We start from the raw sequence: 22,695 nt of genomic DNA on the forward strand, positions 1-22,695 counted from the left end.
CACCCCCCTTCCCCATCCCCCTGCATCCACCCCCCACCCCATCTATCCACCCACCCACCCCTGCCCCTCTCCTTCCACCACCCCCACCCCTCCCCCTCTATCCATCTCTCCCCCTACATTCGTACACTCCCCCTTTATCCCCCCACACCCTCTCTGTCTGTCTGTCTGTCCGTCCGTGCACACAGCTCCCGTGCCAGGACTCCCATTCCCACTTTCCATCTGCCCCCCCCGCCCCCCCCCGCCCGGCTCTTCCTGGGATCGCCCCCCCCCCGGCGGGGACCGCTGAGCAATTCACAGGCTGCTGGGGGGCTGCCCCCAGGTCACAGGGGCGCTGGCTGGCGGGGGGGGCCTTGCTCCTCCCTCCCTGCCCCCCCCCCGCTCGGGGGCGCGGGGGGCTGCTCCCTGCCCCCTCTCTCGGGCCGGGCTCGCCGCTCCCTGCACGCCCCCCCGCACCTGCTCCTCCCCCTCCCCGCCCCCCGCCTCGCTCGCTCGCTCGCAGCCCGGAGCAGCCCGGGGTAGGACCGCGCCGTCCAGCCGGGATCCCCGGGCCGCCGCCGCCGCCCCCCGGCCAAGGGGAAGCCGCGAGCGTCGCCCCCCCCCCGGCCCGGCCCGGCCCCCCCCGCCCGGCGCCGGTGCAGCTTGGCCTGGTGAGTAGCGGCTCCGCTCCATCTTGGTCCCTGATGCTTCTGCGGATGCGAATTAAGGGGGGGCCGGGGCCGGTTTTCCCTTGCGGGGGGGCAGGTGCAGAAGGGGATTCGCCCCCCGCGGTCCCGGCCCGCTGCAGGCGGGGGGGCCCGGAGGTCCGCGGCCGGGCAAGGCTGGAAGGGAATGGGGGGGCGATTTCCGAAGTTGGGGGGCGGGGGGCAGAATCCGGCTGCGATGGCCGCGTTTCACCGTCGCTCTCGTGCGGTTCGTCTTTTTCCAGCCCCCTCCGCCCCCCCGTCGCTAATTGCCACCCTTCCGGGCCCTGCCAGCCGCACACACCTCACAACCCCCCCCCGGCTCTGCCAGCCGCACACACCTTGCAACCCCCCCCCCGGGCCCGGCCAGCCGCACACACCTTGCAACCCCCCCCCCCCGGGCCCTGCCAGCCGCACACACCTCACAACCCCCCCCCCCCCCCCCCGGCCCTGCCAGCCGCACACACCTTACAACCCTCCCCCCCCCCCCCCCGGGCCCTGCCAGCCGCACACACCTCACAACCCCCCCCCCCCCCCGGGCCTTGCCAGCCGCACACACCTTACAACCCCCCCCCCCCCCCGGGCCCTGCCAGCCGCACACACCTCACAACCCCCCCCCCCCGGGCCCTGCCAGCCGCACACACCTCACAACCCCCCCCCCCCGGGCCTTGCCAGCCGCACACACCTTACAACCCTCCCCCCCCCCCCCGGCCCTGCCAGCCGCACACACCTCGCACCCCCCCCCCGGGCCCTGCCAGCCGCACACACCTCGCACCCCCCCCCCGGCCCTGCCAGCCGCACACACCTTGGCTAGTTCAGAAAGGAGGATTGTGATGATTCACGAGTGTTTGCAATGACAGCCGGCCGCATCTCAAGGTGACAGAGACATCTGGCTGGAGATCTGGGGGGGTGAGGGGGGCAGGGAGAGGGGACGCACTAGCGACCTGGACAGTTGCGGGGGTGTCTGGAGGGAGCTGGGGGGCCAGGTGTGTTTTACATCCAGCCAGGGTTCCCCTCCCGGACACACTGCAGTGCAAGAGCAGCTGCCGGAAATGGGGGTCTGACCGACACCCCTAAAGCAGCCTGGGGCAGGGACACGAGCCGGCTCTGAGTGTGCTCCGAAAATGGGAGAGCGAGAGAGAGAGATGGCGGGTTTGGGGCATGAATGGGTCACTTCGGTGTCAGTGGACGGATGGATGGAGGGTGCAAGGTGGATGGACAGGTGGATGGAGTGGTAGAACATGGATGGACGGATGGGTAGAAGATGGATGGACGGATGGGTGACAGGTTGGTAGAAGATGGATGGATGGATGGACGGATGAGTAGAAGATGGATGGATGGATGGATGAATGGATGGGTGAAAGGTTGGTAGACGGGTGGGCAGGTGGATGGACGGATGGGTAGAAGATGGATGGATGGATGGGTAGAAGATGGATGGATGGATGGATGGATGGATGGACGGATGGGTGACAGGTTGGTAGAAGATGGATGGATGGATGGATGGACGGATGGGTGACAGGTTGGTAGAGGATGGATGGATGGATGGGTAGAAGATGGATGGATGGATGGATGGATGGATGGACGGATGGGTGACAGGTTGGTAGAAGATGGATGGATGGATGAATGGACGGATGGGTGACAGGTTGGTAGAGGATGGATGGATGGATGGGTAGAAGATGGATGGATGGATGGATGGATGGATGGATGGACGGATGGGTGACAGGTTGGTAGAAGATGGATGGATGGATGGACGGATGAGTAGAAGATGGATGGATGGATGAATGGATGGGTGAAAGGTTGGTAGATGGGTGGGCAGGTGGATGGACGGATGGGTAGAAGATGGATGGATGGATGGGTAGAAGAGGGATGGATGGATGGATGGACGGATGGGTGACAGGTTGGTAGAAGATGGATGGATGGATGGATGGACGGATGGGTGACAGGTTGGTAGAGGATGGATGGATGGATGGGTAGAAGATGGATGGATGGATGAATGGACGGATGGGTGACAGGTTGGTAGAAGATGGATGGACGGATGGGTGACAGGTTGGTAGATGGGCGGGCGGACGGACGGATGGAGTATTTAGTGGTTAGCACACTAGATGATGATTGGATGGATGGATGGGTAAAAGATGGATGGACGGATGGGTGAAAGGTTGGTAGAAGATGGATGGATGGATGGACGGATGGGTAGAAGATGGATGGAAGGAAGAATGGATGGGTGAAAGGTTGGTAGACAGGTGGGCACGCAGATGGATGGATGGGTAGAAGATGGATGGACAGATGGACAGATGGGTAGAAGATGGATGGATGGATGGACGGAGGGATGGATGGAGTATTTAGTGGTTAGCGCACTAGATGATGGCTGACCGGGGGATGGGCAGATGTGGCGTTAATCATGGGTGGACACGGATGGATGGAGGGGTAAATACGGTGTGTTTGGCTGGATGGACAGATGGTTGGACAGGTACGTTTTGGGGGCAGACGGACGGTGGGAGGGCTGAATAGAGGAGGTAAGTATGAGGAGCGTGAGAGATGCGGGGTGGACGGCCGGCCGGATGGACGGACAGAAGGATAACGCGTTGTGCTGGGACGTGGGTGTGTGCAGCTGGGGCAATGGGCGGACGGAGGTGCGTTTAGGGGTTGGATCCGTACCCGGTGGTGGGTGGGTAAACGGGTGAGTGGGGAACAGATGGGAATTTCTGGGCTTGGGTGGACAGACGTGTGTCTGGGGGATAGAAAGACAGACAGAGAAGTGATGTGGTGGGTAGATAGACAGAGGGGAGTGGGTGGCTGCTGTATATGTCGGGTGGACGGATGGACGGACAAGCCTTGGCTGGCTGGATGACTAGAGAGGGGTAAGTACGGGGGGAGCTGCAGGGTGGACGGACAGAGGGATAAATTGGGGCACTTTGGCAGGCCGGGTGGGGGCGGGCGGGCGGGTGGACAGGGTATTTCTGGAGAGGGCGAGGAGATGGGGATGGACAGACAGGTAGACAAATGGGGTGGCCGGCTGCATCGGCAGGAGGGCAGCGGGCAGGTGGACGGATGGATGGACTGGTGGACAGGCTGCCATGGTGGTGGCTGGGTGGGTAGCTGAGTGCCGGGACAGTGGTGGCAGGGGATGGATGGATATTGGGGGGCAGGGCCTGGATCGGGGGGCTCAGCATGGACGTGGGGGGCAGTGTCTGGACCCGGGGGGCTCAGCATGGACGTGGGGGGCAGTGCCTGGACCCGGGGGCAGTGCCCGGATCCGGGGAGCTCATCATGGACGTGGGGGGCTCAGCATGGACGTGGGGGGCAGGGCCTGGACCCGGGGGGCTCATCATGGACGTGGGGGGCAGTGCCTGGATCCGGGGGGCTCAGCATGGACGTGGGGGGCAGTGCCCGGATCCGGGGGGCTCATCATGGACGTGGGGGGCAGTGCCTGGATCCGGGGGGCTCATCATGGACGTGGGGGGCAGTGCCTGGATCCGGGGGGCTCATCATGGACGTGGGGGGCAGTGCCTGGATCCGGGGGGGCCGGTGGACGGACCCGGGGGCCCTGCGCTGCCCCCCCCCCGGCTTTGCCGCATTGCTCCGGCCGGCTGCGCTCACAGCTGCAGGGGCGGGGGCGGGATCGGGGCGGACCCTGTGTGGCTCCCATTGGCTGCTGCGCCGTGAGTGACAGCAGCGGGAGGAGGGGGGAGAGGCTGAGCGCTGCCAGCCAGGGCGGGGCAGGGGGAGGAGGGGGATGGAGGTAGCTGGGTTTGCAGCGCATCCAGCCCTTTAATGTAAGTGGGGGGCAGGGCCGGGCTGGCAGGGGCGCCGCAGAGGTGGGGGGCAGGGCCGGGCTGTGGGTCAGGAGTGAGGGGCACCGCAGAGGTGGGGGGCAGGGCCGGGCTGTGGGTCGGGAGTGGGGGGCGCTGCAGAGGTGCGGGGCAGGGCCGGGCTGGGGGGCTGTGGGTCGGGACTGGGGGGTGCTGCAGAGCTGGGGCGCAGGGTCGGGCTGTGGGTCAGGAGTGAGGGGCACCGCAGAGCTGGGGGGCAGGGTCGGGTTGTGGGTCAGGAGTGGGGGTGCCGCAGAGCTGGGGGGCAAGGTCGGGTTGTGGGTCAGGAGTGGGGGGCGCCGCAGAGCTGGGGGGCAGGGTCGGGTTGTGGGTCAGGAGTGAGGGGCACCGCAGAGCTGGGGGGCAGGCCCGGGATAGCAGGGGCTGTGGGTCGGGAGTGGGGGCACTGCAGAGCTGGGGGGCAGGGTCGGGTTGTGGGTCAGGAGTGAGGGGCACCGCAGAGCTGGGGGGCAGGGTCGGGCTGTGGGTCGGGAGTGGGGGCACTGCAGAGCTGGCTGCGTGTGGAGGGGCGCCCAGGGCTGTGTTCCCGGAGGCTCTGTCTGTTGAGCTCCCTGGAGAAGCACTGGGAAGATTTGGGGCTGGCGGCCGGGGGTCCCGTGTTATTTCCCAGTGGAAGTGAACCAAGGAGCTGGACGGTGAACACAGCTGGGGCGAGGCTCCGGCTCGGAGGACGTGGCAGGACAGGCCTGGCTGGTCGCAGAGCATTGCCCAGCCCAGCCCAGCCCATCACATCGTCCCCTCCGTGAACCGTCCCGGCTGCATCTGGTTTCTTCCTTCCCGACGCTCCTTCGCCGCGGGCCGGACCCATCCTCCGCTTCCCGGCCACCGCATCCTCCGTCAGTTCTTCTCCCTCCCCACCTGCGGCCGGAGAGTGGCCAGGCCGCCGCGCGGGACCTGGGCTCCCGTTCCCTGCCCCTGGCCCAGTCTGGGTCCGTCCTGGACGCGGGGCGCCAGGTGCAGCATCCAAGCATCCCAACCTCTCGGAAACGCCCTCTCAGGTCGCCTTTTGCAGCCACCTCTGCCCTTCCCTGTTGAGGAGCCCCTGGAAAGAGCCGAAATTGTGGCATTTACCCCCCCGGCCCCGTCTCGTGAGATTCTCCCAGAGCAGGTGCAGAGCGGCCGGGATCATCGGGCCGGTTTGTGCCGGGAGACGGACAGGAGCCAATGGCGGGGACTGAAGCTGGACAAATTCGGACCCGAAATAAACTTCAGACTTTTCCCAGGAAGAGGAACAAATTCCCCAGCGACCGGCTGGATTTTTACCTTCTAGGAGCTGGTAGCCCCAAGGGCCAGCGCAACCCTGCGCCGCAGGAACAGGGGGATCAGCCGCGGTGCCCACGATTCAGGCAGGACGTCGCAGCCGGGGCAAGGACAGGGAAGAAAACCTGCCTGAGCGGGAGAGACGGAGCCGTCTCTGGGTCCCGGCGGGACGGAAAGCTGACAGCGGACGGCTCCTCAGGCCGGCCACCGAAGGTCTCACAACTCCGTCCCTGCTGTTTTCTGAAACGTCTGCTCCGGTTCCACCAGGAACAGATCCGGGCTGTTCTCTGGCCGACGGGCGTCCGACTCCATTGGCACAGGATCCCTTCCGGCTGTGGAGATGCGTGGCTCTGCGCCGGACGCCGTTCTGGAAGAGATCCCGGTGACGGGGGGAACGGGGGAACTGGGATCAGCCTCGACGTTCGAATGACTCCTGCTCTGAGCACCCTGAGGTCGCGGCTGTTTTCTGACGGCTGGAGCGAAGCCGAACGTGCGGGGGCAAGTCACTTTTGGGGAGGGAAAAGGAATCCGGTGACCCCGGCTTTGCGCTTGGGTTTTTCTGTGGTTGGTTCTTTCAAACCAGAATCGAGACGTTGCCTTGTCAGGAAAAGCCCGTTCGGCTGGTCCAGGAGCTCCCCCGCCGGCGGGCCCTGGTCCGCGGTTTCAGAGCAGGGAGGCTCTGGAGAAGAGCCGCGGGCTGGAGGAAAGGCTTGGCGGCAGCGACCTCCGGCTGCGATTCAAAGTCAGAACAAGACCCCGCGGCCGGGAGTTCCAGCTGGAAAAGGGCCAGGAGCCTGTTTGGTAGGGTGGGGCCCCGCAGATCAGCCCCTGACCTGCTGCCTGGCACTGGCCGTGGCCCGGCACCTGGGTCCTTGTCTGGAACCCAAGCGAGGCCTTGTTAGACATGAGGCTCTCGGGCCTTCGGACGGAGACCGAGACGCACCAAGGAGCCTATGGACCAAGAGCCACCAGCCGGGCATCTCTGGAGCTTCTCCGGCCACTGGGCTGCCCGCCCGCCCGCTGGCCTCGCCCGGCCCTGGTGCTTCAGGGGGAAGCGGAACGAGACCCTCCAGAACGTGTCTGGCCAGTCGTGCGGGGAGCAATGGGAGGTTCTCGAGCTCAGCCGGGGGCAGGAGACATGCCCCGGCTGGTGCTGGACGGGGGCGCGAACGAGGCTGTAAGGGGCCGGCTGGCCTGACTTCGGGCTCGTGAATCCCGGGATGCGCTGCCCTGGCTGGTGCTGGACGGGGGCGTGGACGAGGCTGTAAGGGGCCGGCTGGCCTGACGTCGGGCTCGGGAATCCCGGGGTGCGCTGCCCCGGCTGGTGCTGGACGGGGGCGCGGACGAGGCTGTAAGGGGCCGGCTGGCCTGACGTCGGGCTCGGGAATCCCGGGGTGCGCTGCCCCAGCTGGTGCTGGACGGGGGCGCGGACGAGGCTGTAAGGGGCCGGCTGGCCTGACGTTGGGCTCGGGAATCCCGGGGTGCGCTGCCCCGGCTGGTGCTGGACGGGGGCGCGGATGAGGCTGTAAGGGGCCGGCTGGCCTGACGTCGGGCTCGGGAATCCCGGGGTGCGCTGCCCCGGCTGGTGCTGGACGGGGGCGCGGAAGAGGCTGTAAGGGGCCGGCTGGCCTGACGTCGGGCTCGGGAATCCCGGGGTGCGCTGCCCCAGCTGGTGCTGGACGGGGGCGCGGACGAGGCTGTAAGGGGCCGGCTGGCCTGACGTTGGGCTCGGGAATCCCGGGGTGCGCTGCCCCGGCTGGTGCTGGACGGGGGCGCGGACGAGGCTGTAAGGGGCCGGCTGGCCTGACGTCGGGCTCGGGAATCCCGGGGTGCGCTGCCCCGGCTGGTGCTGGACGGGGGCGCGGACGAGGCTGTAACGGGCCGGCTGGCCTGACGTCGGGCTCGGGAATCCCGGGGTGCGCTGCCCTGGCTCCGCGCTCAGTGACTCCACGGATGGACGCAGGGCAGCTTGATGGGGGAGGGGGCTGGCTTGGTGCCACATCAGCCCCAGCGCTATGGGTGCCGATCGCAGGGCTCAGTGGAGGTGGGTGCAAGGGGGGAGGGGCACATTAGCCGAGGAGGGGAAACTGAGGCACAGGAAGGGTGGCAGTTGGGAGGCTGAAGCATAAAATGGAGATTTGTACTCGGATGGATGGAGAATTTGAGTGGGGTCTTAGTGAGTTGGGGGGGGCTGCCTGGGATCTCCCCCTGGCTCGGGGGTGGGGGGAGAGCCAGTGGTTGTGGGGGAGGGAGCCAGGAGCCAGGACTCCTGGCTTCTCTCCCTGGCTCGGAGGGTGGGGGGGGGCTGGTGGTTGTGGGGGAGGGGATGTTTCTATGAGACTGTCCAGAAGACAGTGAATGGGGGGGGATTGAAACGGTCACCCCATAACTGGAGTTTCTGGCCTTTTCCTCTGCAGCAGCCTGGCTGGGGGGGTGCAGGAGACAGGACAGATGTGCAGCGGGATTGGGTTATCCCAGGGCCGGGATTGCAGGGGGCTGCGGGTCGGGAGTGAGGGGCAGGGCTGGGGGGCAGGGGTTGTGGGTCGGGGGGTGAGAGGTGTGGCAGAGCTGGAGGGGCAGTGCCGGGCTGGGGGGGCTGTGGGTTTGGGGTGAGGGGCAGGGCTGGGGGGCAGGGGCCGTGGGTCGGGGGTGGTGGGGCGTGGCCGGGCTGGGAAATGGGGCTACATGAAGCTCTGCTGATGCCCCTCACTCCCGACCCGCAGCCCCTGCTGCTGCCTGTCCTGGGGGGGCTGGAATCGGGGTCCCCCCCTTGCCCTGGCCAGCTCCTGGCGCTCCCGGAGGCTGGGGGCCGGTCGCGCCGGGGGGGGCAGGGCCGGGGCAGGCGCCTCCATCCCTGATCACTTGGCAACGGCGGTAAAAATAACTCCGGGTTGGGAGGAATCCGGCCCCCAGGCCTGGCTGTGCTGAGCCGAGCGCGTCTCCCGCCAGACCTGCACTGGGGCGCCGGGGGCCGGGGGCTGTCCCCTGGAGTCAGGGCCGGGCAGTGGGGGGCGCCGTGGGGCAGGGAGTGGGGCGGGAGCTCTCCCCTGGAGTTGGGGCCGGGCAGTGGGGGGCGCCGTGGGGCAGGGAGTGGGGCGGGAGCTCTCCCCTGGAGTCGGGGCCGGGCAGGGGGGGGCGCCGTGGGGCAGGGAGTGGGGCGGGAGCTCTCCCCTGGAGTTGGGGCCGGGCCTGACACCGCCGAGGAGCTGTCTTTGTGCCGTTAGCAACCGGAGCAAAGGTTCATGTCCCGGCAGGGGAGCAGGGGCTAGTGGTTACAGCAGGGGCTGGGTGCCCGGACGCCTGGGTTCTCGCCCGGCTCTGGGAGCGGAGGGAGGGGCCCGTATGGCCCGTGACCCCGGCACCTGGCCCTGCCCTGGCAGCTGCTGTCAATGCGCCAGTGACAGGGCCGAGCTGGGGGGCAGGGCCGAGCTGGGGGGCAGGGCCGGGCTGGGGGGCTGTGGGTCGGGAGTGAGGGGCACCAGCGCTCTCCGTAGCAAACCCAGCCCCACATCCCAGCTCCGTGTCCACCCCCACCCCGGCTGCCCCTGCTTCCCATCCCCGAAGCGAAGCCCCCCCCAACCTTGGCTCCCAAACTGGGGGTGCCCCGTCCCCCAGGCTGGCTTCGGCCTGGCTGTTCAGGGAGCTGGGCGACCCCAGCCCCCGGTCTGCGCCGGCCTGCGGGAGAGCGGCCTGGCTCTGCCCCCCACAGCTCTGGCCACACGGGCTGGGGGCCAGCGACACCCCCCGAGCCACAGAAGCGGTGCCGGCGCCAGTGCAGCCCTCCGCCAGCCCAGGGGGCCATGTCGGAGATGGGGAAACTGAGGCACACAGCAGCTTCATTAAAATGCTTCAGAAAATTGTCACGGCTCGGGCGGGGCGGGGTGGGGCGGGGTGTGTGTCAGGTGCTGCTGGCTGGCGGGTCTGGGGCGCTCATGTGGACGGAGGGACGGACAGGCAGATGTGGGTGTGACACGGGGGATCCCCACAGCTCTGATGCGCCCCCTCCCCCGGTGACACTTCTCTCCGTGTGACTCCGCAGGTGCCCCCAGAGGAACGGGGGGCTCGGCCGTGCCCGGCCCTGAGCAGGGCCCCCCCGACCGGCCTGGCCTTGCCCATGGATCGGCCCCGTGGCCGCGCTCTGCCCACCGGCCACGGCTGCTAGGGGGACCCAGCCCCGGAGTATGCAGACCCCGGCGCGGAGCCGGCGCTGAGCAGGTGAGCGAGGGGTGGGGCCGGGCTGCAGGGAGAGCCCCCGCCGCTGCCGAGCCCCTCACCTCCCCCGCGCCCCGCCCCACTGCACGGCCCCCCCGCGCCCCACCCCACTGCACGGCCCCCCCGCGACCCGCCCCACTGCACGGCCCCCCCGCGACCCGCCCCACTGCACGGCCCCCCCGCGACCCGCCCCACTGCACGGCCCCCTCGCGCCCCGCCCCACTGCACGGCCCCCCTACACCCCCGCCCCACTGCACGGCCCCTACTGCCGGGGCCGGCACGGACTCAACCTCCCCTGCCCTCTTCTCCTTCGCAGGCTTCCCCTTCCGCCCCCCGCAGCCCCCGCCATGGGCGACCTGGCGAACAGCGCGGCCGGTTTCTACCCCAAGGGCCAGCAGCGGGAGCCGGACCACGCGGGCCCCATGGGCTGCCCCCTGCCCGAGCTGCGGGCCCTCATGGAGCTGCGCGGGGCCGAGGCCTTGCAGAAGATCCAGGAGAGCTACACGGACGTCAGCGGCCTCTGCCGCAGGCTCAAGACCTCCCCGACCGAAGGTACCGGCTCCTCCGCCCGCGAGGCGTGGCCTGCGGGGACCTCGGCCTCCTGGAGAGCCCCCCGCTCCAACCGCCAGCCCCCACTCCCTCCTAGAGCGGGGCAGAGAACCCAGGCGTCCGGGCTGGCACCCCCCGTTCTCTCTCTGGTCTCACTGTGAGCATAGAGCATCCTTTTGGTTTGCCTGGCCCCATAGCTGCACCGGATGCTGCTGTGCTGGGGGGGTTCCTGGCAGCGTGGGGCAGGCAGCGGGGCCGGGGCTCGGCGGGGGACACCGTGGGGCAGGCAGCGGGGGCTCAGCAGGGGCACTGCAGGTCTCTCTGCTCTGTGCTGGGGGGTCCCTGCCCCCCGCTTTGCTCCCCCCCCCCACGGCTTCGCTCAGTCCCCAGCCGGGATCCTGACACTGCAGCCTGGCTCTGCTGCTGCACCAGCCCCCCCAGAGCCTGGCCCCCCTGGCCCCCCCACCCCAGAGCCTGGCCCCCCCCCACGGCTCCAGCCCGTTGGCTACAACCGCCCCCCCTCATCTCCAGCTGCTGGAGCCGCCTGGAGAATCTTAAAGGAGCTGCCTTAGAAGAGGGCAGAACCCAGGCGTCCTGGCTTCCTCCCAGACCCCTCCCCAGCTCTAACCACTAGACCCTGCTGCTCTCCCAGAGGCGAGAACCCGGCGTCCTGGCACCATTTCCTCTGCTCACCCCAGGTGCCAAATGTTAACCCTTTGGAGAAGACAGAAAGTCCGGACGCCTGGGTTCTCTCCCCGGCACTGGGAGGGGAGTGGGCACTAGTGGGTAGAGCGGGGGAAGGGCTGCGAGCTCGGACACCTGGGTTCAATCCGTGCATTGCTCTGCACAGAGGGACCCGTGTTGGCATCTCTGGCTCCCTCCGTGGGGGCGGGGGCAGCGGCGGGGGAGGGGGCCCAGCGTCCCAGGACAGGATCCGACTCCCTGGGCGATCAAAGGCCCCCAGGGCGGCCCCCCCCAGCCCCTCCCCCGCTGCCACCTGCTCACCTCGTTAAATATTAAAAATGTCAGGAGACCCGGGGAGCAGCCGCAGGCCAGGGACTGTCGGCAAATTCTCCGCGGCCCTGCCCGCTCTGCCCCGCCGGCCACGGACCCTGGGCCCCTGGCCCAGACTCTGCTGCTCTCTGGCTCCCAGCTCTGTGACCCCCCACGCGGGTCGCCCTCCCTCTCTGGGGCTAGGTCCTCTGCCCCCCCTCCCGCCTCCCAGCACCGCAGCCCTGAGCCTTCAGCCCCGTCCGTCCGTCCGCCCGCCCACCTCCGGGAGCCCTGGCTCCTGGTGCCCCGCTGGGCCCTGGCCATCACTCGCCGGGTGACATGGGGCCGGGACCGGGGTCTGGCTGCCAAGCCGGGTCACTCCGAGTCCAGCCTGCCGCACAAGGGAAACTGAGGCGCACACCGCCCTCCTGTAAGGCATCAGGACGACTCCCCTGGCTCCCCCCTGTGCCCCCAGGCCTGGCGGACAACGCGGCCGACCTGGAGAAGCGGCGGCAGATCTACGGCCAGAACCTCATCCCGCCCAAGCGGCCCAAGACCTTCCTGCAGCTGGTGTGGGAGGCGCTGCAGGACGTGACGCTCATCATCCTGGAGATCGCGGCCCTCATCTCCCTGGGGCTGGCCTTCTACGCCCCCCCGGGGCAGGACAGCGACGGTCAGTGCCCCCCGCCCGCCCGCCGCTCCTCCGTCCACCCGTCCCTCCATCCGCCCGCCCGCTGACCCGTCCAGCCACTGACCCGTCCCTCCATCCGTCCATCCAGCCACTGACCCGTCCATCTGTCCATCCAGCCACTGACCCGTCCATCCGTCTGCCCGCTGATCCGTCCACCCGTCTGTCCATCCAGCTGCTGACCCGTCCACCCGTCCGTCCATCCGCTGACCCGTCCGTCCATCTGCCCGCTGACCCATCCACCCATCTGTCCATCCAGCCGCTGACCCGTCCAGCCATCCGTCCGTCCGCCCGCCCGCTGACCCGTCTACCCGCTGACCCGTCTGTCCATCCATCCATCCACCTGCTGACCCATCCACCCATCCATCCGTCCAGCTGCTGACCTGTCCGTCCGTCCGTCCATCCGCCTGCTGACCCATCCGTCCATCCAGCCGCTGACCCATCCGTCCATCCAGCCGCTGACCCGTCCGCCCACTGATCCGTCCATCCATCCAGCTGCTGACCCGTCTACCAATCCATCCGTCCTTCCGCCTGCTGACCCGTCTACCCATCCGTCCGTCCTTCCGCCTGCTGACCCGTCTACCCATCCGTCCGTCCTTCCACCTGCTGACCCGTCTACCCATCTGTCCTTCCAGCTGCTGATCCATCCACCCATCCATCCGCTGACCCACCCATCTGCCTGCCCGCTGACCCGTCCACCCATCTGTCCGTCCGTCCAGCTGCTGACCCGTCCATCCGTCTGCCCACTGACCTGTCCGTTTATCTGCCTGCCGCTCCCCCGTCCACACATCCGTCCACCTACCTGCTGACCTGTCCGTCCGTCCACCCACTGACCCGTCTGTTTGTCCACTCGCTGATCTGTCCACCCATCCATCCGTCCGCCCGTGACACATCCTTCCATCCATCCGTCACCCACCCCGTCCGTCCGTCCTCCCACCCCACGCGGACCCTTCCCGCCCCGATGGCTGCCGGCCAGTGGTGGGGGAGCTGGACCGCTCGGGGGCCCCTTGCTCCATCATTCACTGTCACCTTCCCACCCCCCGCGCCCGCCCTGCCCCGTGGCGCCCGCAGCCTGCGGGAACCTGGGAGCAGGGACGGAGGACGAGGGGGAGTCGGAGGCCGGCTGGATCGAGGGGGCGGCGATCCTGCTCTCCGTCATCTGCGTGGTGCTGGTCACGGCCTTCAACGATTGGAGCAAGGAGAAGCAGTTCCGGGGTCTCCAGGGCCGCATCGAGCACGAGCAGAAATTCTCCGTCGTCCGCAACGGGCAGCAGATCCAGATCCCTGTGGCCGAGCTGGTGGTGGGCGACGTCGCGCAGATCAAATACGGTGAGCGCCCCAACGCCGGGCAGAGGGGCTCGCGGGAAGAGGAGGGGATGGCGGATGATCCGGGGGGGGCTCATGGGACTCATCTGGGAAGACTGGCCTGTGGGTCTGACCCCAGGTGGCCGGATGCGGGGTTAGGCAGCACCTGTGTCTAAGCTGGGAGGAGGGTGTGGGGCATGCAGGTACCATCTCGGGGGGAGAGGGACGCGGGTCGAGATCTGTGGTGGCTGGGCAGTGGGGAGGGGCACTGATCTCGGGGCAGCCCCATGCTGGGTCAAAGAGACCCAGGGTCAGACCTGGGGCAGCCCAACGCTGGGACAGGTGGCCAGGGAAGACCTGGTCTCAGGGCGGCCCGACACCGGGGCAGATGGGCACATTGGTCTGATTTGAGAAGGGATGATGGGGCATGTGGATGCCATGCGGGGCAGGAGGTCCCAGGTGGTGGGGCAGCCCGATGCCAGGGCAGAGGGACGTGTGGGTCAGATCTGGGATGCCCCGATGTTAGGCGAGCAGGGCAGGCAGGGCTCATCTGGGTCATTTTTCATCCCACCAGGCGACCTGCTCCCAGCCGACGGGGTTCTCATCCAGGGCAACGACCTGAAAATCGACGAGAGCTCCCTGACCGGGGAGTCGGACCACGTGCGGAAATCGGTGGATAAAGACCCCATGCTGCTGTCAGGTGAGCGGGGGCAGGCAGGGGGCACTCTCCCCGGCAGGCCGGGCACTGGGGCGCCATGCGGAGGGGGCGGGGGCTCCATGGGGGCCGGGCGCTAGGGGGCGCTATGCGACAGGACGGGTGTCCGTGGGAGGCAGCAGGCTGGGGGGTTCTGCGGGGGGCCAGGTGCTAGGTGGCACTGTGCGGTGGGGCAGGGAACTCCATGGGGTCCAGACACTAGGGGGTGCTGGGGGCGGCGGGGCAGGGGGTTCCATGGGGGCCAGGTGCTAGGGGGCGCCATGTGACAGGAGAGGGGTGTCTGCAGGGGGTAGCGTGGCGGGGGCTCCATGGGGTCCGGGCAGTAGGGGGCGCCGTGCGGTGGGGCAGGCAGCTCTGTGGGGGGCCAGGTGCTAGGGACACTGCGCGGTAGGACAGGGGTGTCCGCGTGGGGCCGGGCCCCATGTGGCGGGACGGGGGGCTCCGCGGGGGGCACTCTCCCCCCACAGTCAGCGACTTGGAGGCGGTCTGCCGCAGAGCCACGGATAGAATGTCCCGAGCTGCGCGTGGCCTCCTGCCGACCCCTCCTTTTCTGTCTCAGGCACCCATGTCATGGAAGGCTCGGGGCGGATGGTTGTCACGGCCGTCGGGGTCAATTCCCAGACTGGGATCATCTTCACCTTGCTGGGAGCCGGCGGGGAGGAGGAGGAGAAGAAGGAGAAGAAAGGTGAGGGGCCTCTTTGGTCTTCCTTGAGCTTGTTCTTGGCATCTGTTCTCGTGTCCCAGCTGCTCCCGTTGCGCCGTGGCCGAGCTCTGCACATGTGCCTCAGCGGGCGCCGGTGGCTCCTGATGGCCCCTCCTTGCCAGCGGACTCAGTGCTGCTCAGGGGGGCTCAGCGCCATCGCGCCTTCACTCAGCGTCATTGCCTGAGTCTTCCCCGGCCCACGGTGACCTGCTGTGTCTGGTCCGTGGTGATTTGGTGCCTTTCTGCTGTGCGGCCCTCGCCCGTCCCCTCGGCTCCATCCCCCGCGGGGGAGCGTCAGGCCGCCTTCACTCGACACGTTGGCCTCAGACTCGCTGGGTTTCATTGCTCGTTCAAGGTGCCGTTCTGGAGTCTTGCCAGCAATTAAAGCTGCGGTCCTGACGCCAGACTCCGCCCCGCCCGCAGCCAGCTGCCAAGTAAAGCTCTGCTCGCCTGACTCCCTCCTCCGGGTCCCCAGAGGCCAATCGACCCCCAGGAGCGGGCGGTCGGTGCTCTGACACGGCACCATCGCGCTGACACGGCCTCGCATGTTGGCTCCCCATTGGGTCAAGTCGACTCAGCCCCATCCTACGTCGCCCCACGGAATCAGTGGGGGTTCGCTCTGTGACTGGAGGATGTGGTGCGCCCAGCTGTGTGCACACAACGCCCTTGGGCCCTGACTGTCCCTAACCGGCTGGTTCTCCAGCTAACGGCTCCTCTCCCTGGGTACTGACCCGGCAGCGCTGGACTCGGTTTCCAGCAGTGTCAGCCCAATGCCCATGGGTCCGTTCTCCGCCTCCAGCGGTGCTGACGGGCTCAAGCTCCATCCGTGTTCCCTGCATGCACCAGCCCGATCTGCACGGGCCCAGCTGACTCATTCTGCATCCGCGTGGACCCTCAGCCGCGTCCCGGATGGACTCTCCATCTGCGCTGACAAGCGCCAGTCGGCTCGTCCTCCTCCGTCCATGCTGAGCCCGTCTGCGCACGGCCGTGCCGGGGGTGCAGATGGGGAGTGACCCTCGCTCACACCCACTCCATTTCTGTCCGTATCGCTCTGACCTCATCCGTAGCCAACGCATCAGCCACCGGTGCCCAGTGGGACCCGCCGCCGTCCCGCGCCTGCACTCCGCTCCCACAACGGGCGCGGCTCCTTGCGAAGTGACTCGCTTGGCGTTACCAGGACTCGACTCAGCCCGGCCGGCGCCCGGCGGCCGTTCCTTCTCGACCGGTGCCTACGTCCTGCTGACCCCGAGGCATGGCCGTGCTGAGTCCTCTAGTGACCCCGGATCAGCTCAGCTAATAAACCCTCTCTTCATCCGACCCCGCGCTGGGAGAGTAACCCCAGATTCCAACCCAGAGAATTCACATGGAAATGACAGTCAAGGGGTGACTCTGGATTGACTCCGGAGGAGCTGAGATCAGAATCTGACCCAGCCCCCGTTGCAGTCAGGCATATTCTGAATTGTGCATTTTTCTTCAGTGCCGTGTAATGGTTGGGGTGGGGGCTGGGAGCCAGGACTCCTGGGTGCTACCCTGGCTCTGGTAGGGCAGTGGGGTCTAGTGGTTACAGCGATATAACGTGGTGCTGTTTGGCTGTGCCCTCGTCTGGAAGGCCAGAGCCTGCTGCGATAAATATCATGCTGGAAGAGGTGCAGACGCGGCTCCCTGGTGCAGTCACCCTCACATCATCTTGTGCTCGTGCCACCGAGCTGTGAAAAGCCCGAGGGACGCGGCTCAGAGCAGAGGCGGCTTCTTGTGTGTGACTCCCTGGCCCTGTTTTAACCAGCCCCCGAGTGCAGTGGGGCTTTCTCTGAGTGCGGGGTGTGTGCCTCAGTTTCCCCATGTGTTACTCCTGTGTCGGTGAGGGACCTGGGGGGAGGTGATTGTTGCAGAGACCAGGAGAGGGCAGCTGGGCCCCCCCAGCCACACGTCCGCAGACCTGGCCGGGACCCCTGCCCTGGCCCACCCAGTTGCGACCAAGAGGAGAGGCCCCCTAGCCCGGGAAGGAGACAAAGGAGGGGGAGGGGCGAGGGGACGGCTCCGGGGGTGGCTGGGGGAGAGGCCAGGCCCCTGTGGGGACCCGGCAGGGAGGGAGCCCCGAGAATGGGGCCCCCCAGGTGGGCGCTGCTGTAACCCAGAGTGAAGCTTCTGGCAAAGTCTCTGCGCTGTGACCCCGAGAACTAACCACCCCAACTCTGCCGGCTGGGAATTGGGGCTGCTGGCGAGGGGGGGGCCCGGCCCTTCGGGGGGCGTAGGGCTCCCCGGAGTCCCGGAAAGGGGGCCCACATGCGCAGCTCGGGCGGAGCAGCGGGGCTGGACATTGCAAGGCCAGAGTCAGGAGGCTGCGGCGCTGTCGTGTGGAGACCCGGGGGGGACCAGACTCCGAAGCAGCAGAGCCCTGCCTGGCTGCGCCCGAGTGATTCCAGCCCTGTCCTGGGGACTCCGGCATGTGGGGGCAGGGCTGGGTTCTGATCTCAGCTCCCCCAGGGTCAATCCGGAGTCACTCCTGATTGTAATAGGGGAGGGCTGGGTTCTGATCGCAGCTCCCCCAGGGTCAATCTGGAGTCACTCCTGATTGCAATAGGGGAGGGCTGGGTTCTGATCTTAGCTCCCCTAGGGTCAATCTGGAGTCGCTCCTGATTGTAATAGGGGAGGACCGGGTACTGATCTCAGCTTCCACAGGATCAATCTGGAGTCACTCCTGATTGTAATAGGTGAGGGCTGGGTTCTGATCTTAGCTCCCCTAGGGTCAATCCGGAGTCACTCCTGATTGCAATGGGGGTCAAACCCTCAACGCCTGTCTCTCCCGCGCCCTGCTAAACTCATTCCTGTGTCACTCACTCGCCGTTGGTCCCCACAGACCCTCCCTCCTCCTCCCCCGCCCCAAGCCTGCATCTTCCCCTCTTGCCCCCCGCCAGGGGACCCCGCCGCCCCCCACACTCGGTGCTCAAGTGCTGCCCATCCCTGCACACCTGCTGCCTCCCGCGCAGACTGGCCCCCCCAGCCCTCCCCCAGCTCCGGCTCCCCACAGGCCGGCCGGGGAGCTCCGGCGCCTGTGCCCTCCCGTCCGTCTGTCTGCGCTCAAGCGTCCTGTCTTTGTCATCCCTTCTCCTGTTGTAGGGAAGCCGCAGGACGGGGTGGTGGAGAATATTCAGAACAAAGGTAAAAGAACCCAGGGGGTCCTGGCCCCGTTGCCGTCTCGGGGGGGGCAGGACTTGGACTGGGACGCTCTGCACAGTTGCAGCAGCCCCTCGGACCTGCAGCGCATCGTCCGGCTCAGAATGGAGCCCGTCGCGCCGGGCGCTGCACGGACCTCGACCGAGATCAGGGGCTGGGCGCCAGGACTCCTGGGTTCCAGCCCCGGCACTGGGAGGGGAGAGGGGCTTGGGGGGTCAGGGCGGGGGGGCTGGGAGGGGCGTGGGGTCTTGTGGTTAGCGTTTGGCATGGCACATCACCCTCCTAGCCCGCTCTGGGGGGCATTGGGCCCCTTCCCTGCCTTCCTCTCTCCCCAGCCAAGAAGCAGGACGGGGCGGTGGCGATGGAGATGCAGCCACTGAAGAGCGCCGAGGGCGGGGAGCTGGAAGAGCGGGAGAAGAAGAAAGCCAGCGTGCCCAAGAAGGAGAAATCCGTGCTGCAGGGGAAGCTCACCAAGCTGGCTGTGCAGATTGGGAAAGCAGGTACAGGGGGCCGGGAATGGGGTGCGGGGGGGCAGGAATGGGGCACTTGCAGGGTGCGGCGGGGCCGGGAATGGGGCGTTTGCGGGTCGTGGGGGGGCCGGGAATGGGGCGCTGGCGGGGGGGTCGGGAATGAGGCGCTGGCGGGGGGGTCGGGACCCGGGCCCCACTAACGGCTCGCCCCCGGCAGGCCTGGTGATGTCGGCCATCACGGTGATCATCCTGGTGCTGTACTTCGTCATCCAGACCTTCGTGCTGGCTGGGCGGGTCTGGCTGGCCGAGTGCAGCCCGCTCTACGTGCAGTACCTCGTCAAGTTCTTCATCATCGGCGTCACCGTGCTGGTGGTGGCCGTGCCCGAGGGGCTGCCGCTGGCCGTCACCATCTCCCTGGCCTACTCCGTCAAGGTGCGGGCGCGGCTCCCGGACGTTCCCGCGCTGGCCTGGCCTCCTCGGGCGGCTTTGCCCGTCCTTCGATGGGCACCGGCTTGGCCTGTGCCCGGCCGCCCGCCCGCGGGTGCTGCCTCCCAGCAGGCACAGCCAAGAACGATTCCCCCATGCCGTGGGGCGCGGGGGCCAGGGGCTGGTTCGGGGGCGCCAGGTCTCCAACCTGGGGCACTGAGCTGCGAGACAGAGAGCCCGGGAACCTGGGAAAGGCCCCTCCCCCCCAGTGCCACGGGCCAGCTTCTGGTGGGGGGGGCTCGGCTCTGATCCCAGTGGGGGGGGGGCTCAGCTCTGATCCCGGGGCGGGGATGATCAGTGGGGAGGGGCTCGGCTCTGACCCCGGCGGGGGGGAGGGGGCTCATCTCTGACCCCGGCGGGGGAGGGGGGCTCGGCTCCGACCCCGGCGGGGGAGGGGGGCTCGGCTCCAACGGGGGCGGGGGGGCTCGGCTCTGACCCTGGGGGGCGTCTCTCCACCCTGCAGAAAATGATGAAGGACAATAACCTGGTGCGGCACCTGGACGCCTGTGAGACGATGGGCAACGCCACGGCCATCTGCTCCGACAAGACGGGCACCCTGACCACCAACCGCATGACGGTCGTGCAGGCCTACCTGGGCGACAGCCACTACCGGGCCACCCCCCCGCCCGGCAGCCTGGCGCCCCCCATTCTCGACCTGCTGGTGCAGGCCATCGCCATCAACTGTGCCTACACCACCAAGATACTAGTGAGCGGGGGCCCCGCCGGGACCCCTGCGCCCCCCGGCCCCTCTCCCCCCCCCCGTGCGCAGCTGGGGGAACAACCCAGCATTGGGGAGCTGAGCGGGGGGTTGGGTGGAATCCCAGCGGAGCTGGGGGGCTGCCTGTGGGGGGAGCCCCACTGGAAGGGGGATCCTGGCAGGGCGGGCCGGGGGGGTCAGGGGGACACAGGGGGCCAGGGGGGGGGGCCCGGCAGAGCTGGGAAATTCTAGGGGGGCACCAGAGGGCTGGGTCTGACAGAGCGGGTGGTTGGGGGGCTCCCAGGTGGGTGAGTCTCGCGGGGGGCGGGGGGGACAGCCCGCAACCCTGACGCCCGTCGCCCCACAGCCTCCAGAGAAGGACGGGGCCCTGCCGCGGCAGATGGGCAACAAGACGGAGTGCGCTTTGCTGAGCTTCCTGCTGGACCTGCACCGCGACTACCAGCCCGTGCGCGACCAGCTGCCCGAGGAAAAGCTCTGCAAAGTTTACACCTTCAACTCCGTCCGCAAGTCCATGAGCACCGTCACCCGCCTGCCCCAGGGCGGCTTCCGCCTCTTCAGCAAGGGCGCCTCCGAGATCCTGCTCAAAAAGTGAGTCCTGCCCCGGTAACCGGCCCCCGCCACACCCCGCCCCGCCCCAGAGGTGGCTACATCTTGGCGCCAGGTGAGGGCGTCCGTGTAACCAGCCCCTGCCCAGTGTCGGGTGAGGGCTCCCTGGTAACCGGCCCCCACCCTGCCCCAGAGGGGCCACATCTCAGTGCCAGGTGAGGGTTCCCCTGTAACCGGCCCCTGCTCCGCCCCAGAGGTGGCCGCATCTTGGTGCAGGAGTTTGGTGCTTGGTAATGGAGGTTCTCTGTACCCGAGTGAGGGGAGAGGATGCAGGAGGATGAAGTGCGGGACGGATCTGAGTGCAGGGGCCCGTTCACTCACCGCACCTCATGGCAGACAGCTCAGAAGTGCCCGTTTCTTGTCTATGAACACGGGGAGTGTGAATCCTGAGCTGGTGGGACGTGAGGGCCTCGTATTTACTGCGGCTGCTGATCCAAGAGGCATCACAGACCCTGGTGAAACGGGGCTGACCGATGGGACGTGCCGAGCAGGCACAAAACATGGAAGGACAGAGTCGGTGGCCGGGGCAGAGGGGCTCTGCACGGGACAGAAGCGTTGAGTCAAAGCAGTAAAAAGCTGAAACGAACCAAACTGAGCCGTCAAATGTCCCTGGCTTGACTGAGAAGGGAGCAGGAGGGATGCAGGGCGGTGCTAGTGCGGGGAGATTCGAGATCGTCAGGAATCGTGGGGGATTTCGCCTCTCCCTCAGGACGGGAGGCAGAGAAAGTTTCTGGACATCTTAAATGGTGGCTTCTCGGAGCAGCTCGGCCTGGCCCCAGAGCAGAGCGAGGCTTGAGTTGGTCCCTCGTGCGCTGACGGCCCACGCGTGAATCGAGCGGAACCGTTGGTAGACGTGACCCGAACACCCTAAACCGGGTCATGCCTGGGGGCCGGGAACCAAAGCTGCCCCGCGGTGGGTTTTCGGCTCACGAAGGGGAGCCAGGCAGAAATGCTGCGTCCCTTGCCCTGGACTGAAAAGCTACGGTGCCAAAGCGAAATCCCGGCGAGCCGTGTGGAAACCCTTCAAAGACCCCCGCACAGAGGCTCCACTTCAACGAGTGCCCCCAATTAAAACCGCAGCGAGAGGCCCCACAAAGTGCCGCTGCGGCCACACAGCAGAGTCACAGACGCGCTTAGAGGCCAAACGCGTCCTTCCAAGAGGGGAGGTGAGACCCTCCCGAGGCCCCCGGGAAGCCACGTGGACTCTGGCCGGGGCCGTGTGAAAGTGCAACGGGGAGGCCAGAAAGAATTTGAGGTACAGCCAAAGACTCAAAAGTCACAGCAAAAACTGTGCAAGTCCCGCGTAGAATCCTAGTGCCGAGGGCTGAAGGGCCCCGAAGGCGTCAGTCCCACCCCTGCTCAACGCAGGACCAGCCGGGCCTGCAACCCTCGAAGGATGGAGACTCCGCCACCTCCGGGGCTTCCCCGCCCGCCATGGGGAAGGTTCTTAGAATCATAGATCATAGAATCATAGAATATTAGAGTTGGAAGGGACCTCAGGAGGTCATCTAGTCCAACCCCCTGCTCAAAGCAGGACTAACCTCTGCTATATCATCCCAGCCAGGGCTTTGTCAAGCCGCAGCTTAAAAACCTCTAAGGATGGAGATTCCACCACCTCCCTAGGTAACCCATTCCAGTGCTTCACCACCCTCCTAGTAAAAAACTTTTTCCTAATGTCCAACCTAGACCTCCCGCCCTGCAACTTGAGACCGTTGCTCCTTGTTCTGTCATCTGCCACCACCGAGAACAGCCTAGCCCCATCCTCCCTGGAACCCCCTTTCAGGTAGTTAAAGGCTGCTATCAAATCCCCCTCATTCTTCTCTTTTGCAGACTAAACAAGCCCAGTTCCCTCAGCCTCTCCTCATAAGTCCTGTGCTCCAGCCCCCTAATCATTTTTGTTGCCCTCCGCTGGACTCTCTCCAACTTGTCCACATCCTTTTTGTATTGGGGGGCCCAAAACTGGACACAATATTCTAAATGCGGCCTCACCAATGCCGAATAGAGGGGAATAATCACTTCCCGTGACCTGCTGGCAATGCCCCTCCTAATGCAGCTCAATATGCTATTAGCCTTCTTGACAACCAGGGCACACTGCTGACTCATATCCAGCTTTTTATCCACCGTTACCCCCAGGTCCTTTTCTGCAGAGCTGCTGCCCAGCTCGTCGGTCCCCAGTCTATAGCTGTGCATGGGATTCTTCCTTCCTAAGTGGAGGACTCTGCACTTGTCCTTGTTGAACCTCATTAGATTTCTTTTGGCCCAATCCTCCAGTTTGTTTAGGTCACTCTGTATCCTATCCCTACCTT

At 66.9% G+C, this 22,695-nt stretch overlaps 1 protein-coding gene across 1 annotated transcript; it reads left to right on the top strand.

Moving 5' to 3' along the window:
- Window positions 1-554: 554 nt before the first annotated feature.
- LOC137149650 (plasma membrane calcium-transporting ATPase 3-like) lies at window positions 555-20,375 on the top strand. The gene is made up of 12 exons (XM_067543186.1): window positions 555-647; window positions 9,810-9,985; window positions 10,299-10,534; window positions 12,000-12,197; window positions 13,284-13,541; window positions 14,092-14,217; window positions 14,792-14,917; window positions 18,053-18,094; window positions 18,445-18,609; window positions 18,797-19,011; window positions 19,529-19,771; window positions 20,130-20,375. The coding sequence occupies exons 3-12, from the start codon at window positions 10,330-10,332 to the stop codon at window positions 20,373-20,375; spliced, it is 1,824 nt and encodes a 607-aa protein (XP_067399287.1). The 5' UTR covers window positions 555-647; window positions 9,810-9,985; window positions 10,299-10,329.
- Window positions 20,376-22,695: the final 2,320 nt, after the last annotated feature.

The sequence above is a fragment of the Emydura macquarii genome, unplaced genomic scaffold (assembly GCF_026122565.2).
Source record: "Emydura macquarii macquarii isolate MOO-44397 ecotype Brisbane River unplaced genomic scaffold, CSIRO-AGI_Emac_v2 contig_796, whole genome shotgun sequence".
In the NCBI taxonomy this organism is placed as follows: Eukaryota; Metazoa; Chordata; order Testudines; family Chelidae; genus Emydura; species Emydura macquarii.